Below are 22268 nucleotides of genomic sequence, written 5' to 3' on the forward strand. Positions count from 1 at the left end.
ATGCAAGCACTGCTGAAAATTTTGCTCAGTGTGTTCAGCAGTCTGAAAAAGTGATTTAGTATTCTGCTACTTAAATTTGCAGGCAATACAGTACTGAAGGAGAGCTGAAAAATTCCCATAATGACCAAGTAACATGAGATTACTCTGAGTAACAGAGCAACTGGACATCCGTGAAGAGAGACTGAAACTAGCTTTCTCCGAAAGTTGTTTGACTAGTAAGCAGATTGAGGCAGTGTTTGGAAAAAGGAGCAAATCCATACGGCAGAGCCATACACCTTTTCATTTCCTTTTGGTGGGTATGTACCCACAGACAATACTCATTTTCTGTACTAGAATTCTATCAGCGGTACAAGAGAGCTTCTTATTTCTAGCCTGTCCAGCTCTGTGATGAGAACAGACACATTACCAGAGCTGCTTGGGACCTGAATGCTGGTGGAAGGAAGCTTGATTCTCCAGCTGCAATTCTACCCAGAAAGATGCTTCTCTGTTGCCAGTTTGCCCAGTAGTAACAGGTTCTTCTGTTACTTTCAGCGTCAGCATAAGCCCCCGTGTGAGGGCTCCACAGGGTGTGATTTATTAAAAAATAGTATGCTGAATAAAGCAGTTTTATGCAGCAATGTTGAGGCAGTTTCTTGTGGTTTTCTGAGTGACCCATTTTGTCAAGTCATCAAGAGGAGTGTTTCAAAGCAACATGCCATGTTTTGGTCAGTCTCATCAAGTGCTCAACCATGGAGGAAGCATGTCCACTGACTGGAGCCAGCACAGATGTTACAGGACAAAAGTAGCTGTTCATTCTTCTCCTAGAAGCACCTCTTGAAAAACCATCCTTCCTGTTTCTGTGGGCTACTGCAGCCTTGGAGATCTCCTTGACTATGAAATAGTTCTGTCTGTGCAGGTATTTTGCACTTCTAGACAGGAACCCACTGCAGCCCAGTGGCCTGTGATTGCTCAAGAGGATTTCCCACTGCCATGAACCTTGGTTTTGAATGCTTTTGTCCATTTTTACTGAGGAGTGCTGGGTCTCTTTATATTGTCCTAGTTTTGTACCTCCAGTCACATGACCTCCTCTCAGAATGGAGCATTATGGAAAAACTACTTTTCTGGGAGATTTTTGCAGAGTCTAGACTGGTAATTTGTTGCCAGTAAATGTGCTAGACTGGAAATCTGTTGCCAGTAAATGTGCTCGAGTGGGATTAGAAGTTTTCGAGCAATGGTCCTCAGAAAACATAATAGTAGTCCATGTTGTTTTGCCTGTCACACAGGGACAGCTTCTTACTCTCAAACTGCTTTGTGTTAAAATAGAGATTTAAATATATTCTTGCTTTCCAGTGCAAGCAGTTTCTGTAATAGGTGGAAGTATGTGCCCCTGAATAAGGAGAGATATGATCACAAACCACTTCTGTTATGGACGAATGCTATTGTTCAAGTATATTTTACATACTGGGGTAATTTCATTGCTGATGAGAAGTTTAAGAAGAGCAGGAAGGAGATAACTTCAAAAAACACAGCTACTAAGAAAAAAACATGGGTGCAGTTGGGTAGCCTGCTCTTCCCTGTGGAATTGCTGCAGCAGGCATGCGAGGCCTGGCAGTCTGGTTGTTGCAGGGTAGTGTGGGATCAGTGTCCTTCCAGAGCAGCAGCAGATGTATTGTGACTTGTTTTCTGTTTATCCTGTGAGCCAAAGAGTAAATGTCAACTATCTGTTTGTCTCTTCCACATTGAGAATACGAGTGACAGTGACAGCTTTGATGTGCAATAACTGGGTTGCTGTGATTTGCGTTCATGACTGTTAAATTCCGATGCTTGTGGTGGCAGGGTTATGAAAGTAGATCGTGGCATTTAATATAAGACACGCACCTGCACTGACCTTATTAATGAAGCCATACTGACTGGTAAGAAGAATGGGGAGAAAAAAGTCCAGTGTCTTAATCCAGGTCACTTTCCCAGTGCTTGGGACACCTTTGCCATCTTTGTCCTCAGGTGAGATACCAAGAAAAAGAGAATGGAGATGAGCAGTGGGTCTGTTTTTTGAGGAACACCCTAGTTTTTCCTGATACTAAGTTCTGTTTCTGCTTCTGGGGAAGTCACCTTTTACTTTTGGTGGGAGTTGACACAGTACAATGCTGTTTAGCCACAAAACAGCCTTTTTCACAAAATTAGCATCAGTTTAAGAACTGAGAACCTGTTTATGGTTTGTTGCTGGGTAACCCTTTGGGAGAATGGAAGTCTATTTCTTGGCAATGCTATGTCTTGAACATGTATTTTAGAAACAGTAACTTTGAAATCCCTTGGCACTTGGTTAAAGACGACTAATCCAGAAGTTTTAGCAGAGGGGCTTTTGTACTTTGATCCTAACGTAAGATCCTCTTGTGAGGTTTTAGAAGGCTTTTGCGTGCATGCACAGAGGGAGTGTGGTGTTAGGAGTATTGTCCTCTGCTCTCCATGTCAGCTGCCAGAATATAGCTGTTCTTATGAGTAGCATCCTAGATCCTAAGTGTGACCAAAGTATCCTCTTCTAGAAAGTCAATACGAAAGTTGAGTGGACAAGAGGCAGAATAAAGGATGGCACTGCAGGCTGTCAGCACTGTGAAATTAAATGCAACAGCCTTTGGACAGTCTTTGATTATAGTTGAGTTGGTAATGGGATTAAACTTCTGATAAAGTCTGTGCTTGACGGGATGTATCTGTTGAGAGGGAGTAACTCCTATGTGCTGAGCAAATTGTATAGGGGTGGCAGAGATTAGAATAAAGTAAAACTACCAGAAGTTTGAAAGAGTGGGCTGTGAAATCATTGTACCACCTCTTGTCCTGATAGCTGCCTGCTAAACATGGCTCTGCAGTGCCTGTTGCCTTGCTGCCAAAACAGTGGGTTTTCTGTTACTTGCTTCTCCTAAAATACTTCAGATCCCATTTTCCCCAATCATATGGAGGGGATGAGGAAACAAACCAACAAAGCCAGGAAAGTGCTCTGTAAAGGGAGATATTGTTTCAGTCTTTAGTATCACAATGTCTTTGCAATACTTGCTGTTGATCCCTAGGCTTCCTAGATGGTGGATGTTCAAGACATCATGTGCTCTTAACAAATTTGGCCCAAGTGACCAAGTTTGGGTTTGAAGCTCTCAAATTTCTGTTTACATTATTACCCCTGTAGTGCTTATTCTTGATGAAATGTGCATTCTCTGAAATTCTCTGTTTTGGTGTGAAAAAGAGATCGGTTACAGAACAGCACCTGATAGGCTTAGTAAAAGGACTCCTGCTTTTTCTCTGGAACGCTATTTTATGATCTGGACGCTAACTTATCAGCATCAAAATAACCTCCCTCCCTGCTGTTTTTTCCCCACCAGTTCTCATGCGTAAGACATCAATATGTTATTTAAGCATTCTCAAGGAGTCTGCATACACAGTTGGGAGAGTCCCCAAGCATGTCTCTCTGGGGGGCAGCATTTCTGATATTTTTAGCATTATTTCTCTGGGGCTTCCATTTCCTTTGTGTGAGAAACTTCACTAACTGGCAAGAGGTTGAACCATACAGTAAATGGATCTTAAAGTTATACGGGAAGCTTTCACTTCACTACCATGAAACCTTTAAGTGCAGTCTGGGCATTCTCACTAAACCCTCTGGTAGACTGAGCTGGAAAGACGTCATGGTGTAGCCTGGCATAGAATTACAATATCATGAAGATGGTTGGTGTAGGGGCACTATCTGTGTACTGTTTATTTTTGCTCTGTCTGGGGTCTTCATTTATGTCAACTGGGGAACTCCATCTGGCTATAATGCTTGGTGGTTTATTGCCTCTCTGCTGATCTACAATACAGAGGGTGCAATGGGAGAAATTTGAATATCTGCAGGGAGAAAGAAAAATGTGTTAACTTGTGGATCATCTATTTAAATGAGGAGAGACTTTTCAGTTCAGGGAATTCATGGAGTGTAGAAAGATCCTGAATTCTATAGGGTACATGGAGGTAATGCTGGGTCATGGCCTAGAAATGGCAGTAGGGATGGTGAGTTAGTTAGTATGGGAAGTGTTCAGATGTAGACGCAGTGACTGAGAGTGGGCTGGAGTCAGTGGCCTGCACATCTGGCCTGCCCTTCAGCTGCCTTTCTGGAAGGGCACAGGGCTTCTGGAGGCCCTGTGCCACATCTGCCAGCCCTGGCTGGGTGTCTTGTGCCTCAGAAAAAGTGAGCCTGGATTGAACCCTTTGTCTGGGGAGCCTCATGCAATAGGTGCTTTCTTCGGCTCCTGGAGAAAGTGACTTGGTAACATGCATGGGGTCAGCATTTAGGATATGGGGTGCCTCATATGTCAAGGGATCTTGTGGGTCTTGCATTTTTCTTGGAGTTGTCAAATGATCTGCTTGTGAACTGCCTCTTCACAAAAATGTGGCTTGCTGAGTTGGTACCCAGAGCCTGTAGATGTCTGTTTGAAGCCAGGCTTGATGGGCAGAAGCCTAGTGAGGCCTGGGAAGGTAAGAGTAAGGCAGGCTCAGCAGTTGGATCTGAAGAGGGAGGGAAATCTAGCTGCAGAAACTTCACCCTGACAGTGGTAGGAACACTGAGGTCTCTGGTGAGAGAACACTGAGAAAAAGAAGAGCATAACCTCTGCCCTCCGTTTAATCTTGTGATTGTATCAGCACTCTTACTGGGAAAAAACAGATACTTTTTTTTTCTTCTTCTTCTCTTTCTAGGCTGTGGGGGTGTTTTAGATAGGAACACTGATATTGGGGAAGGGCTGGGATTTGGATACTCACTTCCTGCTACATGTGTTCGTGTGATGACGTGGGAGGCAGATCTGGGTCCAGTCGTGGGCGCGAGGTCTCCCCCGGGGTGTTCTCAGCATTCCCCCGAGCTCCGACCCCGGCTCTGCAGAAGCTGGGAACACACATGAATTTTCCCCTGTTGGTGCTCAGCAGAGTGTTTCCCGTGGCACTCAGGCATGCTGCAACAGCTTCCTCTACTGCATTCCTCCCTAGAGAGCATCTGAAATGCTCTTTTGCTGTGTAAGGAACTTCCTGAAACTGCTTTGTTCTTGCATAGTTTGGGAAAGATTATGCTGCTTTTAGCTGATGGGCTGTAACTTTTCCTACTGTCTTGGTTGTCTTTGCTTAATGTTTCCTTTCCAAAGCCTGAGTCAGAAGGTGGTTGTGAAATCTGTCTGCTAGATCAGTGTCTATACATATGTAGTCTGTGTTTACCAGAGCAGTGGAAGGGATTTTCATCTTCTTTAGAATTGTGAACACATAAATAAAACTTTCATTTAAACTATTATTTGCCTTTTATAAGGCCCTCACACATCATGCTGTTTCTCAGAATATCATAAAATTGAGCTATTATAGTAACGTTTTAGAATGGAAAGTTAGCATTTTGTTCTGATAAGTCTTCTGTCTCTCTCAGTGAAGATAGAATGGTTCTGCAGTTCTTGAAACCAAATTTGAAATACTGTCTTGCTGGATTGAAAATACAGACAAAAAGGACCAAGTAGTAATGTAGCAGATGCTGTTATTATCCACTAACATTTGCACTTAAATATCATAAAGTATCCTTTCAGGTAAATGCTTAAGAAAAAAAAAAAGAGCACACAAACCTGAAACACCAAACAACAAAACAAATAAAAACCAACACACACGCCCCAAAACCTCAGCTAACCACACAGTTTCTTTTATGGAGCTAGGTAATTGAACCAGGAATTGAAATTGTCTGAAATGAGGGAATGCTGCAACTGAGCACAAATTTTCTCCTGTGTGTTTGATGGAAGATGACTGAGGAGTTGAGGAAGGAGGAAGCAAAACTGTAGAAAGCTGAGGAGGGACTTGAAATTTCTCCAACTCGATACTGTAAATGCTGGCTGGAAAGTGCATAGGACAACAAGCAATGAAAATAGTTTTGTGTTGGTTTGGTTCTTGTGGTATTCAAGGAAACACAGTTTTGTAACAGCATCTGCAAATCAACTGAGTTATCCAGAGGAACCTGGCCTGCAACAGTCTCTTTTCAGCAGGGCAGTGTCCTAGACCCCAAGCTCTGGCTGGCAGGAAATGGTAATAGTATTATTTGGGCTTGTCCTGTCAAAGTAGAGAGTGATCTGCGTAAAAAGTTTTCATCAAGGTGAGGTTCTGGGTACTTCACGCAGCCAAAACTTCATCAGGCATTTTTACACCATTTTAATCCTGTTAAGTGTATGTTGCACTGAGAAATACTCTTGTTGGTTTAGCAAGAGCTGCTCTGACATGACTGATGCTGTATAGGTAAGATGTAGCTGAAGGAAGCCACTTGAGAGAGCTGAGCAAAAAAGTGCCTCAAAACAATAAAGGAAACTTAATGACGTGCCACAAATAATATAAAAAAAGAGCTGGCACAAATGCAGCTTTAAGCTAAAACCAGACAGTAACAGTGCAAGATGGTAATGCAGCACATGTGTCCCTAGCCATGTGTTAGTCCTATGTGTGGCAATAAAGGTTGAAGTAAATTGCTGGCCAGAGAGGCAGACCTGTGTGGAAGAGTTACTGAACTGTGAAATCCTGTATCTGGGTTGGCTTTCTTTGTATAGAAAAAGAAGACACAAATATTAAAGCAGTAAACTTAATCTGTAAATATTTGACATTAATTAAATTGGTGATAAGAACCCTTAAATCATCACACTGAACACTCCAGACTCCCTGAAACCACATATTCACAAAGGCAGGCAGGAAAGTTCTCTGAAGCGGGAAGCCGAGGCAAAACCTCAGGTTAGTTATTGGTGGAGCATGTTTCTAGGCTCAGGTCACTTGTGCCTAGGCCTTAGTTCCAGCTGCTAAGCTGCAGTGTCTCCCCCTTCAACCTCTAAATCAATGATGGAGTGGCTTAGGTTGGCTCTGTGGCAGTAGGTGGGAGCTGGAATTGTGTGTCTCCAAGGTTCTTGAGCCTCCATCAGGCCAGCTGTCCTCCAAAACCACCAGGAAAGCTGCAAAAACAACCCTGTAATAAAGTAGTATGAGTGTTGGCCTTTTTTAAAATTATTTTTGATATTTTAATTGTTACAGAAAAAAGAAGCTGTCTAGATTGTCAGGGAATATAAATAAGAAGCAAAGAATGTATACAGTTTTGTGTGTCTTGTTGCTTAAAACCAGCAAAGTGCAGTTTAGCAGATCTGGCCTCTTTCCTGAAGATTTTGTTTTGAAAATAGTTACACTGTGGGGTTTTGGCTTGTGTATGTTTTATAATCTCTTTTTATATCAAACAGAAGGAATGTTATTTCATCTCTTATGTTTGTGTCAGGCATTCAGGGCTACAAATGGGTCCTGTCTTGGCAGTTGCTACCTCTAAACTTTTTTATATTATGTACTTTTTCAACTGGATAATTTGGCTCGACTGTGCTTTGATTCCACTGGCTATAGTGAAAGCATCAAAGGGCAAGTAGTATTTCAAAAGGTGAGAATTCCTTCTGCACATCTTTTCTGAATGCTTTTTTGCCAGTTGTGGAAGGAGCTTGTTTTTTGAACAGTTTCCAAATCCTGGCTTGTTTCAGTTCAGCTTTGTTTACCCTGTAGGTGTTTGGGATGAGACAGAAAGATTTTGTGTTTGCTGCTAGGTATGCTTTTGACAATTTGCTAATACATCTTGTTAGGCAATTTGCTAATTCATATCCATTGAGTTGCTTAGAGCTGTTGGTAGGTACTGGGAAAATGGAGGTATAAAAACAAACACTTTGAAGCTATTACATCTGTATAATGAGACAGTCTTCTCAAAGGAGGTGTCTGGAAATCTGAATTATTTTATATGCTCTATTGTAAGGATTATACTAAGTTGCCGTTTACTTCCCATGTGCTATTTGATCCCCAGCAGAATTTGAGTGGGTGGAATGTGTGGGACTCTGTCTGTTCTGCAAGAACTGATGATGTCTCCTGTGACTGGTAAATCAAAGTAGCAGCAGCAGCATCCCACCAGACCTTGATGCCTCTTACTAGTCATGCTCCAGTCACGAAGCAAGCTTACTGATAGCTCCACTGTGTCACCTCCCTTCTTCCCAAAAAACATTCTGCAGTTACTTGCATTGCCAGTAAAGAGAGAAGACTACATACTGAGTGGCTGTTAGTTTTAGTGCGGGTTATACAGGGTCTGACACCATCTTTCCTCCTCTCACCTCACTAGCTCTTAAATTGCCCAACACTCTTAAAGTATTGTGCAGTTCAGAAAGGTGCAGCATAGCTATCTCTTCTCAGTAGAAGAAACTTGTTGCTTTGCTTTGAAGTTTAGTTCTTCAACTTCACTCTGTGTCTTAGAGATTTTGAATTATTGGAGTCTGGATTGAGTCTGTGTCAGCTAATCACATTAAGAAAATGTAGCTGAGAATGGTTGAACTTGGAGCTTAACTGGGAGTCTCTAAGACTTCGTGGTCTTTGGAAAGCTAGGTTTGCCACATGGAGTACTTCTGTCACCCTGTAGCTTGAGTTGCCTCCCACGTTGAATAGTGCTCAAGTAGGGCTATTTTTTTCTGTCAGATTCTGCAGAGAAGTTGCTTGCAATGCTGAGCTCCTTTAAAGCCAGTAGAAAAGATGACTTAATATGTACAGCTAGCCTAACCACATCTAAAGTAAAAATATGAAGTGTGCTTAAGAGAGCCTTTCCAGTGAGACAGGATTAATAACTCTTTGCAGTTCTGCCCAGCCAGTGGTAAATTATTTGAGTGCTTGTTCTGACAAGTCCCATGACAGAGATGAGTCATTCTTAAAGGATAAACAAATCTGCCTAGATATTAGATTCTGATATGTTCAATGGTCCTGAACAGAACCAAAGGTCAAAAGAGAAATGGCACAGCAGGGTGAAAAAGTATTCTCCAGTGTGTGTTGATGTATTAGATTGAGGTTTTGGGGTTGCTGCCCTTGCCCACCTTTCCCTAGCAAAGTTGTCCATAGACCTACTGCAGAGCAAAGCTTCAGCAACCTGGGGCTTTGGGCTCCCCAGTTGGGTTTTCATACAGATGAAACTGGAACAACGCTTAGCACAGAGTAGTCTCCTGTGTGCATGCCATTGCTGGATCAGCCTTGGCCAAACTTCCAAATTAGTACTTTTTGGGTAGGCTGAGTCAGAGGCAAAAGCTGCTGCTGCTGAAAAGATGAGAAATGAATCAGCTGCAAAAGACTCATTAGTGAAGGAAGGAGGCAGAGCTTTAAAGTGACCTGGCTAGTGAAGGGATCTTTCCATGCACATGTAAGACAACAGGGCTCCTTTCTAAACTCTAAAGTTCTTACTTCAGAGATTCCCATGTCCCCTTGGAGTTTAGGCCCACCTCTTGAGCAGATTCATGACTCTGCAATGACCTGTGTCAAGTCTCAGGATAAACAACAGCAGAACTGGTATTAGAAGGTAGACATGAGTTGGCCTGTTGGGCAAGGGAGAGCTGGTTGTTGTGTAGGTGGGTGGTGTCTGCCTGAGTTCCACCTCCTAGTGGAAGGAGAGTGATGGACTCTTGCTGCTGCTGGTATTATAAGCCAGGTAACACGAGTCATCCAAAGCTTGAGTGGCTATGCTGGAGCCCACAGCAGGGACATGTATTGGGAAATTGCCACAGCAAGAACTTTTAAGGCCTTATTGGAGAAAGGTACCTGGTTACCATACTAGGCTGGAGTTTTGGAAGTGGAAGCGTTTTGTAGTCATCTGGAAATCCAGGAGCAAGTTAAGCCTCCAAGGCACTGTGAAATTGCAGGCCTCTTGTTGCTTGCTGACAGTGATGAGTTTTACTCTGCTGTACCCTGGAGGTGTTTCCCCTATGTCCTCACCTAGCATCAGTAGAGGGACTATTTATTTCAGTTAGGACTTACAGAGTAGTCAGCACAAATCAGTCAGCTCTGTCCTGTCCAAACCTGGTGTTCAAAATCAGCATGAGTATCTGGTAGTTACACTTTTTGCTATTGTGTCTCGTTGTTTTTCCTGAAGAACCAGATAGTTTTCGTGAGACCGAAGCCCATGGAGTGTGTATCAGGCTTTTATCCTAAACAGACAGCCTTGGGGTATTACTACATGCAAATTGAAAACCTACCTAGAAACAGCCAAGGAAATAGCAGGGTAAACGTGCAGGTTACCTCTGAATTAACACCAGTTTTTAGTTTTGTACATTTCAAAGCTGTGTGAAGAGTGAAGCTGAAGTATAAAATTAGCACTAGTAATTGAGGACAGTGGATGTTGAGTTCAAATGCCATGCTAATATATTTTCTACTAACCTGCCTCTACACAGGTCCTATAAGTTCCTGTGTATCTGCCTGTTCCTTTTTTGAAGGAATATAAAAGTATTTTGACACTTTATCTTTTTTTTTTAATAATCTCCTTGTTGCAATATACAGTAAGATTTAGAATTGGACAAGCTGCCAGTGAGGAGAAGAGATGCCCCTAATGAGTGTTAGCTGCCTCTGCCCAATGCAATGAACACTTTTGAACTCTTTACACTTGTTAGTAATCAGAATTTCAAACTAAAATCCACGTGCACCTTTCCTAGGGGGACCCTCTTAATCATACTTTTGAAGAGGGGGGGAACCCACAAAACTAGCTGGGTGCTACTTAGGACAGTGAGTTTGGGTTTCAAAAGCAGAAACCAGGACCCTGGAGATCACACAAAGCATTGTTATAGCACTTGCTTAATTTCCTTCTCCAAACACGTGCAAGTAATTATAGGGTGGATGGAAGAAGGCACAAGGAGGCCGGAAACGGCCTTGGAAAACAAAAGCAAATGATACATGTGCCACTTGGAAAGCTGCACTGTGCCCAGGGTGGAGACCAGGTTTCGGTATTGAGCTGCCTGTTCTGCAGCCGCTTGTACCACTGGCTCCAGCTGCAGCCCAGAAGCAAATTGTTTGTACTGTCCTGGCAGTATGGGGGGCTGTAAAGTACTGGTCAGCTGGTCTGCATCCTTACTGGACCTGAGCAGGCTGTGTGAGCTTCCACATATGTCATCAACAGCAGTTTTTATTTTATTCATTTATCCATGTGTGTATAACAATAAGACTGTTTTATCAGGAGATCTTAAAAACAGTTCTGCAGTTGTTCCCAGTTTGTTTCTCCCTCCTTGTTAATGTTTCCGGAATTAATTCCTCAATCTTGGCTTTGTTTAAAAGCAACAAGTTTTTTGTCTTATGATTTGGTGTTATCCTGATGTCCAGAATGCCCAGTGCGGATGAGAGCCCCACTGCAGCTGGCCCCGTGCAAACATAACACAGAGCCAAGTCTGAAAAAACTTGGCAGTACTAGTCTTGGAGCCTGTCAGGCTGAATCATTTGGGAATGTATCTGAGGGGGGCACATTACAGGTGGGCCTATTACAGGGAAAATAATACAGTTGTCATAGTGAGTAGCACTCTTCTGGGGAGGCAAATCTGCTGCTGGAGTGCAGTTGTGTTTTGGTTGCTGCTTTCCATCAATGTAATCTTCCTTTCACAGATGTGGTTCTTTTGCTAGCCCTGGATTGTGTCTTGATTTTTCCCTGCATAGCATACAGCAGAGTCTGTGGCCCTGTTTTGGAGGGGAAAGGAACTTGAAATGCATAACATTTTTCTGCTAAAATTTCAGTGAGGAAGGGAGTTGTCTAACAGAAGCAAAGATTTTTTTAAGTGGCAAACAGAGAAAAGTACATTTTATATCAAGAGAGTCTGTAGCACTCTAGGAGCAGCAGCGGCAGCTTCATATAGCCTAAACATTTTGACTCTTGTGAAATGTAAATAGAATTTGCACTTTAGAGCAAGCTTTGATGCTAATGGTTTTCTTTTTAGGAGAGAGATAAGCCACTGGGGGAATTGGGGGGGGGGGGGGGAGGGGGGAATAATATTTCTAATAGAAAGACAGACAAGACCCATAATTAATGTTGCACTACCAGGCTTCCTCCATGGTTGGCTAATCACAGCTGAGTGTTAATAAGCATAGAGTTTTTTTTACATACTGTTGTAACATGTTAATTAAGATAATTTGGCTCCATGTGTCTCTTGAGTTACCAGATGGCGACTGTATTGGTGGAAGGCTGCAATTAGAGTCTTTTCTTTCTTCCTTTTACTTCCCCTACCCTAAAAAGGAAAAGAAGGGAAAAAAAAAAAAAGGCCGTTTTGGAGTGTACGGGATGGCTGTGTGAGGGGTGCCTGTTACTGTACACAGTGCGAGTGCTTGTGTCTAATTATATAAATGCACAGCTATGTGATTATATATACAAATCTTTTTGCTTTGGTTTCTTTTCATTTACCCACATTATGACAAAAAGAAAAATAAGCCTCCTCTTCAGACTATGTCCTTGCTGAGGAAATTGTAATTTCCCCATAAAGGCTCCAGTCCTGCTCAGTTTGCTCTTCTGTCATTGACTTCAGAGTATGCAGCATCTGGAGCCAGTAAAGACAGAGGACTTATTTTTCAGTGGACTTTGGCCTCTGCTTAATACACAGATCCCAAAAGAGGGTTATGTTTTGCAGTGTGTTTTTAGGAAGGCTTAAAATATTTTAGGGGCAGGGTCGGTGAGAAGTGTGTGTGTTCACAATGGAGGCCTTTTATTGACTACTGCCTCCTGTAAGTAAAATATAAAGAGGTCCTTTAGCCTCAGCTGTTGTGACTGGGCCCCGACAGCAGCTGCCGTCTCGGGTTTGTCCCTCTGGGAAGCAATCCATCTGCTCATGTGCTAGAGAAAGCCAGAGTGCTGAAAAGGAGAAGGTTCAAAATCTGTTCTCCCATTTCCAGTCCCCATCTCCACCCCAGAAATTACAGACCAGTGGAAAACCTGGGCATCTGGTAATCTGTCTTTTATGGTGTGAATGCTGTCTCTGGCTAGAAACCCACTGAATTCTCAACTGTTTCCAGCTGGCAGAGGATAGCGTCATTCTGGGTCCCTTTTCAGATGTTGTATCTGCAGCTACTCTGCTTATACAGTTAAAACATGCAGGTTAGCAGACTTGTGGGCAATAAGCAAAAAAACCCTAGATGCTAACACCTTCATCTGCCTGAAAGAGGAGCAGCGCTTGCTTCACCTCCACTGGGAAGAGCCCACCTGTCCTCCAGGGAGAAGGCTTTCTAATGACTGCAGGAGGCTTTTGTGTTGGAATTTAATTATGTGGGCTAAAAAATTTCCCCCTCAAATGTCATCAAGATGCTGGATATGTCAGGAGGGGGTAAAATCTCAAATATGATTCCCAGAGCAGACCATTGCTGTGCTTCTCAGAGACAGCCTGCAAAGAGAAACCCTACTCTAAAGCATGTGGCTCTTCAAGTTCAGCGCAGACCTGCTGTTACAGGCGGTGACATTTATCCATGAAATACCCGATGAGCCATTTCCTAGCCTGATATTGGTAGTAATCCAAATGCTCGGACTAGGGAAGACAATGCAGGAGCAGAGGCTGCACAGTGGGAAGCTGCTGTGCTGAAAGCTTATGAGTGCATCCAGGCAAATATCACTGGTTGGAAACCTGGAGGTATTTAGCGCTCAGAAATGGAGCTGGCACTCTGACTAGCTGGAGCATGTGGGTGGAGGTGACTGCTTTTGTATCTTGTGCATCTACCACTAAAGCGCATCCCCTTGTCATTCCCTTCTCAACAGGAAGGAAGGTGTGGGTGGGGAAGAGGCAGAACTGTTGATCGAAGCCTATCTAGGTGCTTTTTCTCTGCAGACCAGCTGCCTGGGAAGTGGTTTTTGCTTTGGTAAAAGATGGTATTTAGTTGACGTAGCTAGTCTAAAAAGGATATGAAATGATACAGACTTGCTTCTTACTAAAACCAAACTGCTGCTGAGGGAGGGGCTTCTGAAAGTGGTTTCTGCTCGTTATAGGCTGGTTTGTGCGCACAAGGGAAGAGAGGAAAAACAAGGGTGTTGCTGTCTGGGTTTCCCACTGAAAGCAAAGCTGGCTGGTTCTCTCCCCCCCATCATCTCCTTCTCTGCAGGAGACTCCTGGAGCCAAACACCAGTCCTGCCTCAGGCAGAAAGAGACCTTATGTGTGACTGAAGGTCCTGGTTTAAGAGAAGAAAAATCCTGACCTAAAGAGGAGCATGTAGAAATTTTTTTTGTTTCACAGTCACAGTGTTATTGCAGCCAAGCTGTTCTTCCCCTGCTTCCCTGGAAACCAAAAAAGCAGGAGGCTTGGGTTAGAGGGGCCTGATAACTAGCTGTATACTCTTTGAGATGAACAGGTATATATAAAATATATAATCTATATTAAAAATACATAAAAATAGATATCGTATATTACATGTGGGGTATATTACACATATATATATATATATATATATATATATATATTTGTTGGTTTTTTCTCTTCAAGGTAGCAGAAAAAACACCTTTATCCCAGACTCTTCTGGACACAGGGGGCAAAGTCCTTGTGATAAAAGCAGCTAACTCAAACAGTGGATTTCCTGTCTGCTAGTTGGGAAGGGTTTATAAAATAAATGCTTGCTGTTGAAAATGGCATGTATGCCAGTTATAAGCACTCCCTTAGTTTTGGTGCTGTTTTTCTAGGTTTTTCTCCCAGTAAGTATATAGTGGGGCTTCAGTTCATCATTTGCTAGGTAGGGATGCCTCCAGGAGGGAGAGCTAAATTTAAAAATGTAAGATTTTGAGTTGTATGAAAACTTGATGTTGTGGTTTAACCACAGCCCACAACTAAGACATGATAGGAACTTGCTCCCTCCCACCCCTCCCTGAGTGGGATAGGGGAGAGAACTGAAAGGGAAGGGATAAACTTGTGGCCTGAATTAAGAACAGTTTAATAAGACAGCAAAATAATAATATACTACTAATAATAAGTGATACTCAATGCAATTGCTCTCACCAGCCAGTGACCAATACCCAGCCTGTCTCACGGCAAGCTGCCAGTCCCAGAAAGGAGAGCACCCTGATCCCAGCAAGAGAGCAAATAGGCAAAAGGCAGAAAGGCCAAAGGCCAACTGCAAAATGGCAAAAGGCTGAACTAACACTCAACTCAAAACAGAGTGGAGTGGAACCAAACTCTCTAACGGAATGGAAGTGGAATGGAACTAACAAGCTGGAAAAGCCAACTCCAGTTACATACATAGCATGGCACTAATGGTAAGGAATATTTTGTTGATCAGCCTGGAAGGCAAGTTAGGTGCTGTCCCACTGTGTTTCCTCCCAGCTGCTATCTGCAGCTGGACAGCTGGAAAAGTCCTTGATCTCCATGACAACAGCCAAAAACATCAGTGAATTTTTACTTTGTTTTGTACCTACTCCAAAACAGTCTAGCTACTGAGAAGACAGTAAGTCTATCCCAGGGAAAAGCAATGTCATCACATTATTCTCACACTAAATCCAAAGCAAAAGACCATGCTGGCTACTAAAAAGAGAAGTTTCTAACTGCATGAAGAAAGTTAACTCAATTCCAGTGTGTTCTGTTAGGTGTAAGCTGAGGCACTGTGGTCTGTCTGCAGGCACTGGGAGGCGGATGTGTTGCTTTTGCTGTTGCTCAAGAAGCTGCTAAGTGAGTTTGGCAACTCTGGCTGGTTACCCTGAGGCTGTGGCTAAGGACAGCAGCAACACTATTATCTGGTTGGGTCACATTCATGCTTCTCTGAGTACTGCTGACAGAGCCTGGGTGTATGTCCAATAAATAGAAGAGATCCAAGAACTGGGCTAAGGGAGCAGTAAATAGTTTCCTTATTGGCTTACTAAACAACTGGGAGATTAGTGGAGAGGTTGGGCAGTGCCCTGCTGGCAAGAACTGAAATGCTGCAGAGAGAGAAAACAATGTCTCTTCTCCTATTCACAAGTATCTCCAGAGCTCTTGCTAGCACATTCATTCAGTTGCTTCCTAAGGCAAAACTGATGTTCACTGTCACCCCTGGGTAGGATCCACTCTGTTAGAATTGCCAGAGTCTCTAGAAGCCAAAATGAGCATTATTACTGGTCTCTGACTTGCATTTTTAGCCCACTGGCTGCATCAGCTGTCAATTTTTTATTGTGAAAAAGCATTGTGTAAAAAAGATGAAGGTTTGTGTATGAATTTATAAACAAACAGCAACTAAAAAACCCCAACCACCTATTGCTGAAAGCCTGTTCCAGGCACCAACTGGAGAGAAACAGTGAAGCTGGCTCTATTATTTTCAGCATGGTGTTAATTAAATCTGAACCTCAGGTCTGAGATGCTGAAAATGCACAGTCTCTGCAGAAGGCTTCAGACGGAGCTCGTGTTTCGGATCACCCCTTTAGCTGTTGCAGGACCCAGCTTGAACAGGGGAGTAGAGACGGAGGATTACTATCCAGGGTGCTTTAGAGAGTCTGGGGCTTTTTGAAGGTCCTTGTCAGAAGTTGGCAGTAGCATTTGCAGTTCCCTCTGTTGTAGTAAAGTGATACAGACCTGCAAATTGTCAGAGTCTCCACAGCAGGGACAAGTACCTGGATGATTGGGATATCTTTGTTTTGGATGCTTTTCTAGATGTGCTGGTTTTGTGGCTAGTGGCAAGTCCTGGCTGAGAGAATAAAGGTGATTGTGTTCTGGAGAACTGGAGGCTTGGACAGAGAGGTGCTCCTTGCCCCTGTGGAGTGTGCTGGAACACAACTTGGAAGAGGGTAAATAGGCAAAGGCAGTGACTGTGACCCAGAGGGAATCCTGTGTAACAGGAGCAAAGAGGCAAAAAGATATACTTTAAGGGAAGACAACCTTGTTTTAAGCTACTCCACAAAAATCGTACTGTGGGGGAGTCAAGGAAGCAGAAGACAGATACGATGAGGATTCTAGGGGAACCGATCCCAGCATGAAGGAAACTGTATGCCCTTTAGTCCAGGGACAATTTAACTGGGTGCTTCTGTGTTGTGCTTCACAAAGATGTTTGCTCACCAGGCTAGACATGCTGGCACGAGACAGTCATGACAGGTTTAACTAGACTAGCCAGGGGAATATTCATCTTGTTAGGTCAGGAGGGTGTTCTTCATTTATAGGATGTTTTTGTTCTGTGAGTCTTGATAATATCAGTTAAATGGAGTAAATCCTGTAGAGCTTAGAATATTTCACTTCCAGTCTTCACATGCCACAAAAGTTGCAGTTATGTCTGAAAGGCCAGGAGGTGTTAATGTGTCCAAACAGGCCACATGTTCAGGGGATCCTGCTGAGAAATCATCATCTACTCAAGTTCCTTCCAAAATGCTTCAGCACTGACACGTAAGCTTTGTCTGACACTGCTCTGAGGATGATCACAGGTACTAGATCACTTGTGTAGCCAGTGAGGAATTAACCTGAGGCTCAGTCCAGCTTCCTCTTAAAGCTGCTGGGATTTGGGCCTGACTCATATAAACACTAGTGTCAGTTTGTCAAAACTGCTCCTTTCTTGACTTTAGTGACCTTTGCACCTTGTTGTAGAGAAGCAGAAGAAATGTTACTGGATTTTTAGTGCAAAGCATCCCTTTGTTAAGCAATGTTATACCCATCTATCCAACCATGTAAGGTGAGCAATGCAATGGTTTGTTCTTCCTCAGTTACAAACCTATGGTTATGCACTCAAGCAGATGATGATTAATAGTTATCTTGTTCTGTTTTGTTTTTATCTTATAAGAATACATTCAGTTATGGAAGATTTGGTTTTTATCTCTGTTTGGTCAGACTGCCTAGCAAAAGAGGTGAGTGACTGAAAAACAGTTCAGGTGCCTGGAGCAGAAAAAAGGGGTGTAAGACCCCTGCTAGGGTCCAGGAGTAACTACCTAAAAAAAGAAATGCCAGGCAGCCAGGACTGTTGTGAGGTGCCTTTTGGTCACCCTTTGTGTGATGATGTGCCTGTGTGAAGAAAGTCAGTATCAGGGAGCTTTATAATTCTGTGGTAATTCTGTCAGATTGAAGTATATTTTAATCTCACATTGTATGTGTAAGTAGAGTGTGTTGTACTTGATCCTCACCACAACAGGCTCATCCTTCCTGAGCTTTGGAAATCTCCTGCTTATCTGTGAATTTCACTCACAGAGATCAAGGCTCAACTGTGTGTCTCCTGTGGCTTATGTTCTGAGTACATAAACCCCCTCACTTTTATGTCAGCACACAAAATGCCACATGCTTCCACCTGTGGTATTATCTGTGACCATGGCTTGGTTTCGTGTCATTTTTATATTGTTAGAAATGCATTTGTAGCTCTGTATTGGATTGGAGTTCAGGACCACAGCTCAGCTTCAGCTCAGCCAAGACATGGAAGATCAATTTCATCCTTTGGTGATTAAATTAATCAGTTTGGCCAACTGACATCTCTTATTTTCTCCATAAGAAGCCATGTTCCAAGCCCTCACAGCTGTCTGTGAATTTGGTAAAAGAGAAAGCAAGTGGAGCTTGCTACTAATAGCAGAGCCATGGGGAAGGGAGCCGGTGAAGGTACAATCTGATAACACTGTGGATGCAGCAAAACAGAGGATTGTTAGTGTTGTGCTGTTTGCTGTCAAGTTGCTAACAGATAGTCAGAGAACATAAGAACAATTAACCCTCCTTGAAGGAGTATTTTCTCATGTGACCTAGACAGAAAAATTTCATGCCTACAGATGATTTGGTGGGAAACTGAACAGAGGTGCATACTGGCTTAATATCTTTTTAATTGCCTGTATATTAAAAAGCAAGTATTTTGGAAGAGTAATGGCAGAAACCCCAGTGTATAACTTTATTTCTGCCTGTCAGTCTGTAAATGACAGTTTCTTTACCTCTGAACAGAGTTCAGGGATGTTCAAAACATTTGGACTTCTCGTCAGTTGTTATCTCCTTCCTGTTTTCCAGCCGTGAATGCTGGCGGAGAACCAGCCCTCTCAGGAGGTGTCATAAACTTCAGTACCTCCTAGAAACGAGGCCTTTGGGAGTAGAGCTCTGCCCCTGTCACACACAGTGCTGCAATGCCCGAACCACTGTTTCTGTGCATCCTCAAAGCTTGATGCATCAAGATGCTGGGAACAGCTTTGCAAGCCTAGGATGTTGGTAACTCCCCAGGAAGTTGATAATTTCTGTAACTTGGCTCTCCTTCTCTTCCCTGCCTGGTGTGAACGTTTGTTTTAAGATGTCTCATAAGCTCTGGGATACTTCCAAGAACGTGTTTCAGGGAGGGAGTTGGTGAAATTCCTGCTTGTTTCTTTGTATTTCAAATATAACCCAGTGCCATTGTGGATCTAGGCTGATCCTGTTGAGAAGGGTGTCGGTGGTTAAAAATATGTACTTAAAGTGTCCCACGAATTTTGAGGATTTTTTTGTAACATTTTGAGAAGCTTCAGTGTATTTGCTGTGTACCACACACCTTTGCAGCTTGGAAGCAGTAAATTTGAGGGTCAGAGTTTTGCTGTGTCTCTTGAAATCTGCCCAGCTTTAATTGGGGCTGAAATATTGAAAAACCTTCCTCCATGGTTGAGTTCACATGCTTCAAAAAGCATTGGTGTGCCCGAGTAGTATCCAAACAGCAATGCCTTAGCCTGGGGCTGGGCCACACAGCAGTGTGCAAACACTGCTGAGGGTTAAATGCAAGCAGCCTGTCTGGGAAGCGTGAGCTGGGTCAGGCTGCTCCCAAACCCAGTACTGAACCATCGCAACACAGCTTCTGGATTGGCATGGGTATTCCAGTGCTGCAAACTTGGGGCATAAGCTTTGCTGCTGTTTGGTGAGATAAAGGGTAGTGCAGAATCAGACTTTACCTTTCTTCTGTTAGCCCCAGTTTAGGGCATGCATATAGAGGCAATTGAAGAAACCCATCATGGAGTGTGTGAAAACTGAGGGTCCTGAAAACTCAGGAACAGGTCACCGTAGTGGAAAGCTGCACTGTCTGGCCCAAGCTCTCCCAGTGCCTGTGTTACACTGGGCTGGGCCCTGGTCTGTGGAGGTACTGAGCTCTGTCAGAGATGCCAGGGAAAGGAAGCTGGTCCAGCAGGGACTGGAGCTGTTTGTCTTCCTCAGTTCTTCAGGCAGTTTTTCAGTCCGTCATCTTGCCCACCCAATCCCTGCCTGGGCCACCTCCACCAGTCTTTAAAGCCATCAGCACTGCCTAGTAGCTGTCTCCAAAGCTGCAGGCTCTGAGGTGCTCTGTTCCTCTGAGGCTACCTTGCAAAGGACAGTTCAGGTGGTCTACTAGGGGAGGTGGGATTGCCCAGAGATGCTCAGTCAGGTTGAGGGTGTTGATGTTCTGGCTGCCTGATCCAGATCTTCTTTATCTGTTTTCCCAGCACATAAGCGATGTTATTCCATCACAGTGAAAGTGACATTTTAAAATACTTGTGAGGCTCTTGCATGCTGTGATGACAAATGACCTAAGGAGATGGGGGGGGAGGGGAAAGAAGGATGTAAGTAATTGTGCACTCTCTTCTCTGTGTGAAGAGAACAAGTCAGAGACAACCAACTGAATACACTTATCAGCTGCTTTTCCTCTCCATTGTGTGCCAAGTGGCCTGTGGAGGTGAGGAGGAAAGCAATTTGCAGTTGTGTGGCTGCACATCTCCTGAAGCCTCTGTCTGAAGCCCTTGTGTGAGGAGGCCAGGCCAGGTTTCTGTAAGTGTATGCAGTGATATTTCCAAGCCTTTGAGAGCACTGCTGCAATGTAAATGAGTGCCTGTTTCTTGTTTGCTGGCTGACTTGTACATAACTCAGAAACCTCATCAGTGTAGGTGGCCCTTTATGATAGAAGGGGAACTGAACAGTGAGCTGCTGCCAGGTCCACAAAGGCTCCTGGCACAATGGTCACATGTGAATATGGCTCAGGAGAAGGGGGAACAGAGGGAATGAGCTCTGTTTGCTGGAATCAGTTAGCAGAAAGATGCTCTGTGTGACTCCCAAGCAATGTCAGGTAACTCGTAAGGCATAAAAAGGTGCAGGGAAGGTGCCCTCTCTGCTGCTGAGTTTCAGCAGCTGCTGTGGCAACAGTAGCTGTTCCCCACAGCTCTCTACTATTGCCTAGAGAAGTACCTGTTGCCCTGCTGAGAATATTTCTGGTGCTCAAATGAATCCTTGCAGTTTAGCAAGAAACCCCTCTCCTGGACTGCAGATGAAACAGGCAGGGCATTTGTCTGTGTGCCTGAATGTGAAGTGTGAAATGAATCTGTAACTTCAGCTGATCCCAGCTGACTCTAAGTGTTGGATAGGCTTGAAGTGAAAGCAAGTTTTAGCCTCATCAAAAATGGAGAAATTATTGCAGAAAGGAAAAATAAACAAACACAGAAGAGACAACAGTTAATACTCATGAGGTGTGGGACAGTGGCTTCTCTGAAGCTTATTGAAGAATAAATCTTCTCAAGAACAAAGTCTTCTTGAAAAGCTGCTGCTTAGACCTCTGTTAACCTTTTATTTCAAGGAGTAAATTGAATTGCAGTTATAAAACTGGCAGAACTCATACCAGAGGGCTTTTGGCTTTGCTCAGCATTTCATCTTGGGGCTTACTGGCATTTACAAGGCACTATCTATGATGCACTCACACATGTGATTAGGTTCAAGGGTCACTTGCACTGCAGCAACATAGCAAATTTCTCCACAGTGGAATGAATCTCTAAAGTGTTTAAATCTTGCCCAAAATCCAGTTACTTTAATTTTGCCTAGTTGTTTCTCACTGTTTGTCCCACAGTAAGTGGAACACTTAGAGGCAGAACGTGGGAATGTGTGCTCTAGGGGTTAAGGGCAGGCCTGGATGACCCTGCTGTGATGGAATAGGGTGAGTGGGCTGGCTGTTTTTCCATGGCCCAAAATATCTCGAGGCATCTTTGATGTATTTTCTTTTGTGAAGTTTGGGAAGCTGATGTGGATTTAAAGGAAAAAAGTCTGGATTTCTCCCTCTTTCAGCCAGGCAGATATGTGGCATCAGTGGATGGTGTTGGGACTGTCTACAGGGTCACTCTGACCTGCCAGAGGAGAGGAAATTCTAAGCAATAAAAATATCCTGTTTTCAGTGCAGTTTCCTCATTTGTGGTTTGGTTTTATTTGAATAGCTATTGAAAATTCTACAGGAAAAAATCTGGAATGTGCTATGTCTGTACATATTAGTCAGGATGGGGGAGATGCAAGGAGACATGTGAAGTGCGTTCAGCACTCCAGACTTCACATAGGTAAGCAAGGGGATTTTTAGAAATGTCTTGGTCATACAACTGATTCCTTTTTAAAAATAGGCTAGAATATTTGGTCCTACTATGTCAAAACTCGGTTCTCCATACTGTTGGTGGTGCATCTGTGTAAAATAGCTAAAATCAGTGTGATCTTACAGGCTTCCAGGATGCCTTATGGGGCAGCTTTGTACCTTGACACTGTACCCATTGTACAGTGGGCTGTTTCCATTCTTCGTTTGTTTCAGGAGGAGGTCTCACGCTTTTTCCATATCAGGCTAATAGGAAAGCCTGGTTGTTAGG

The 22268-nt window shown here is 43.5% G+C and overlaps 1 protein-coding gene across 5 annotated transcripts in view; it reads left to right on the top strand.

Moving 5' to 3' along the window:
• SUSD6 (sushi domain containing 6) overlaps nt 1–22268 on the top strand; it is an 89776-nt gene that overhangs the window by 54277 nt on the left and 13231 nt on the right. Inside the window, exon 1 of one of the 5 annotated variants that reach the window (XM_021287298.2) lies at nt 18707–21971. The exons of the other annotated variants lie outside the window; for them this stretch is intronic. Within the exon in view, the coding sequence (XP_021142973.1) occupies nt 21893–21971 (79 nt within the window). The 5' untranslated portion in view covers nt 18707–21892. Of the gene's footprint in view, nt 1–18706; nt 21972–22268 lie in introns of those variants that run through there. 5 annotated transcript variants of the gene reach the window in all.

The sequence above is a fragment of the Columba livia genome, chromosome 5, assembly GCF_036013475.1.
Source record: "Columba livia isolate bColLiv1 breed racing homer chromosome 5, bColLiv1.pat.W.v2, whole genome shotgun sequence".
Taxonomy (NCBI): Eukaryota; Metazoa; Chordata; class Aves; order Columbiformes; family Columbidae; genus Columba; species Columba livia.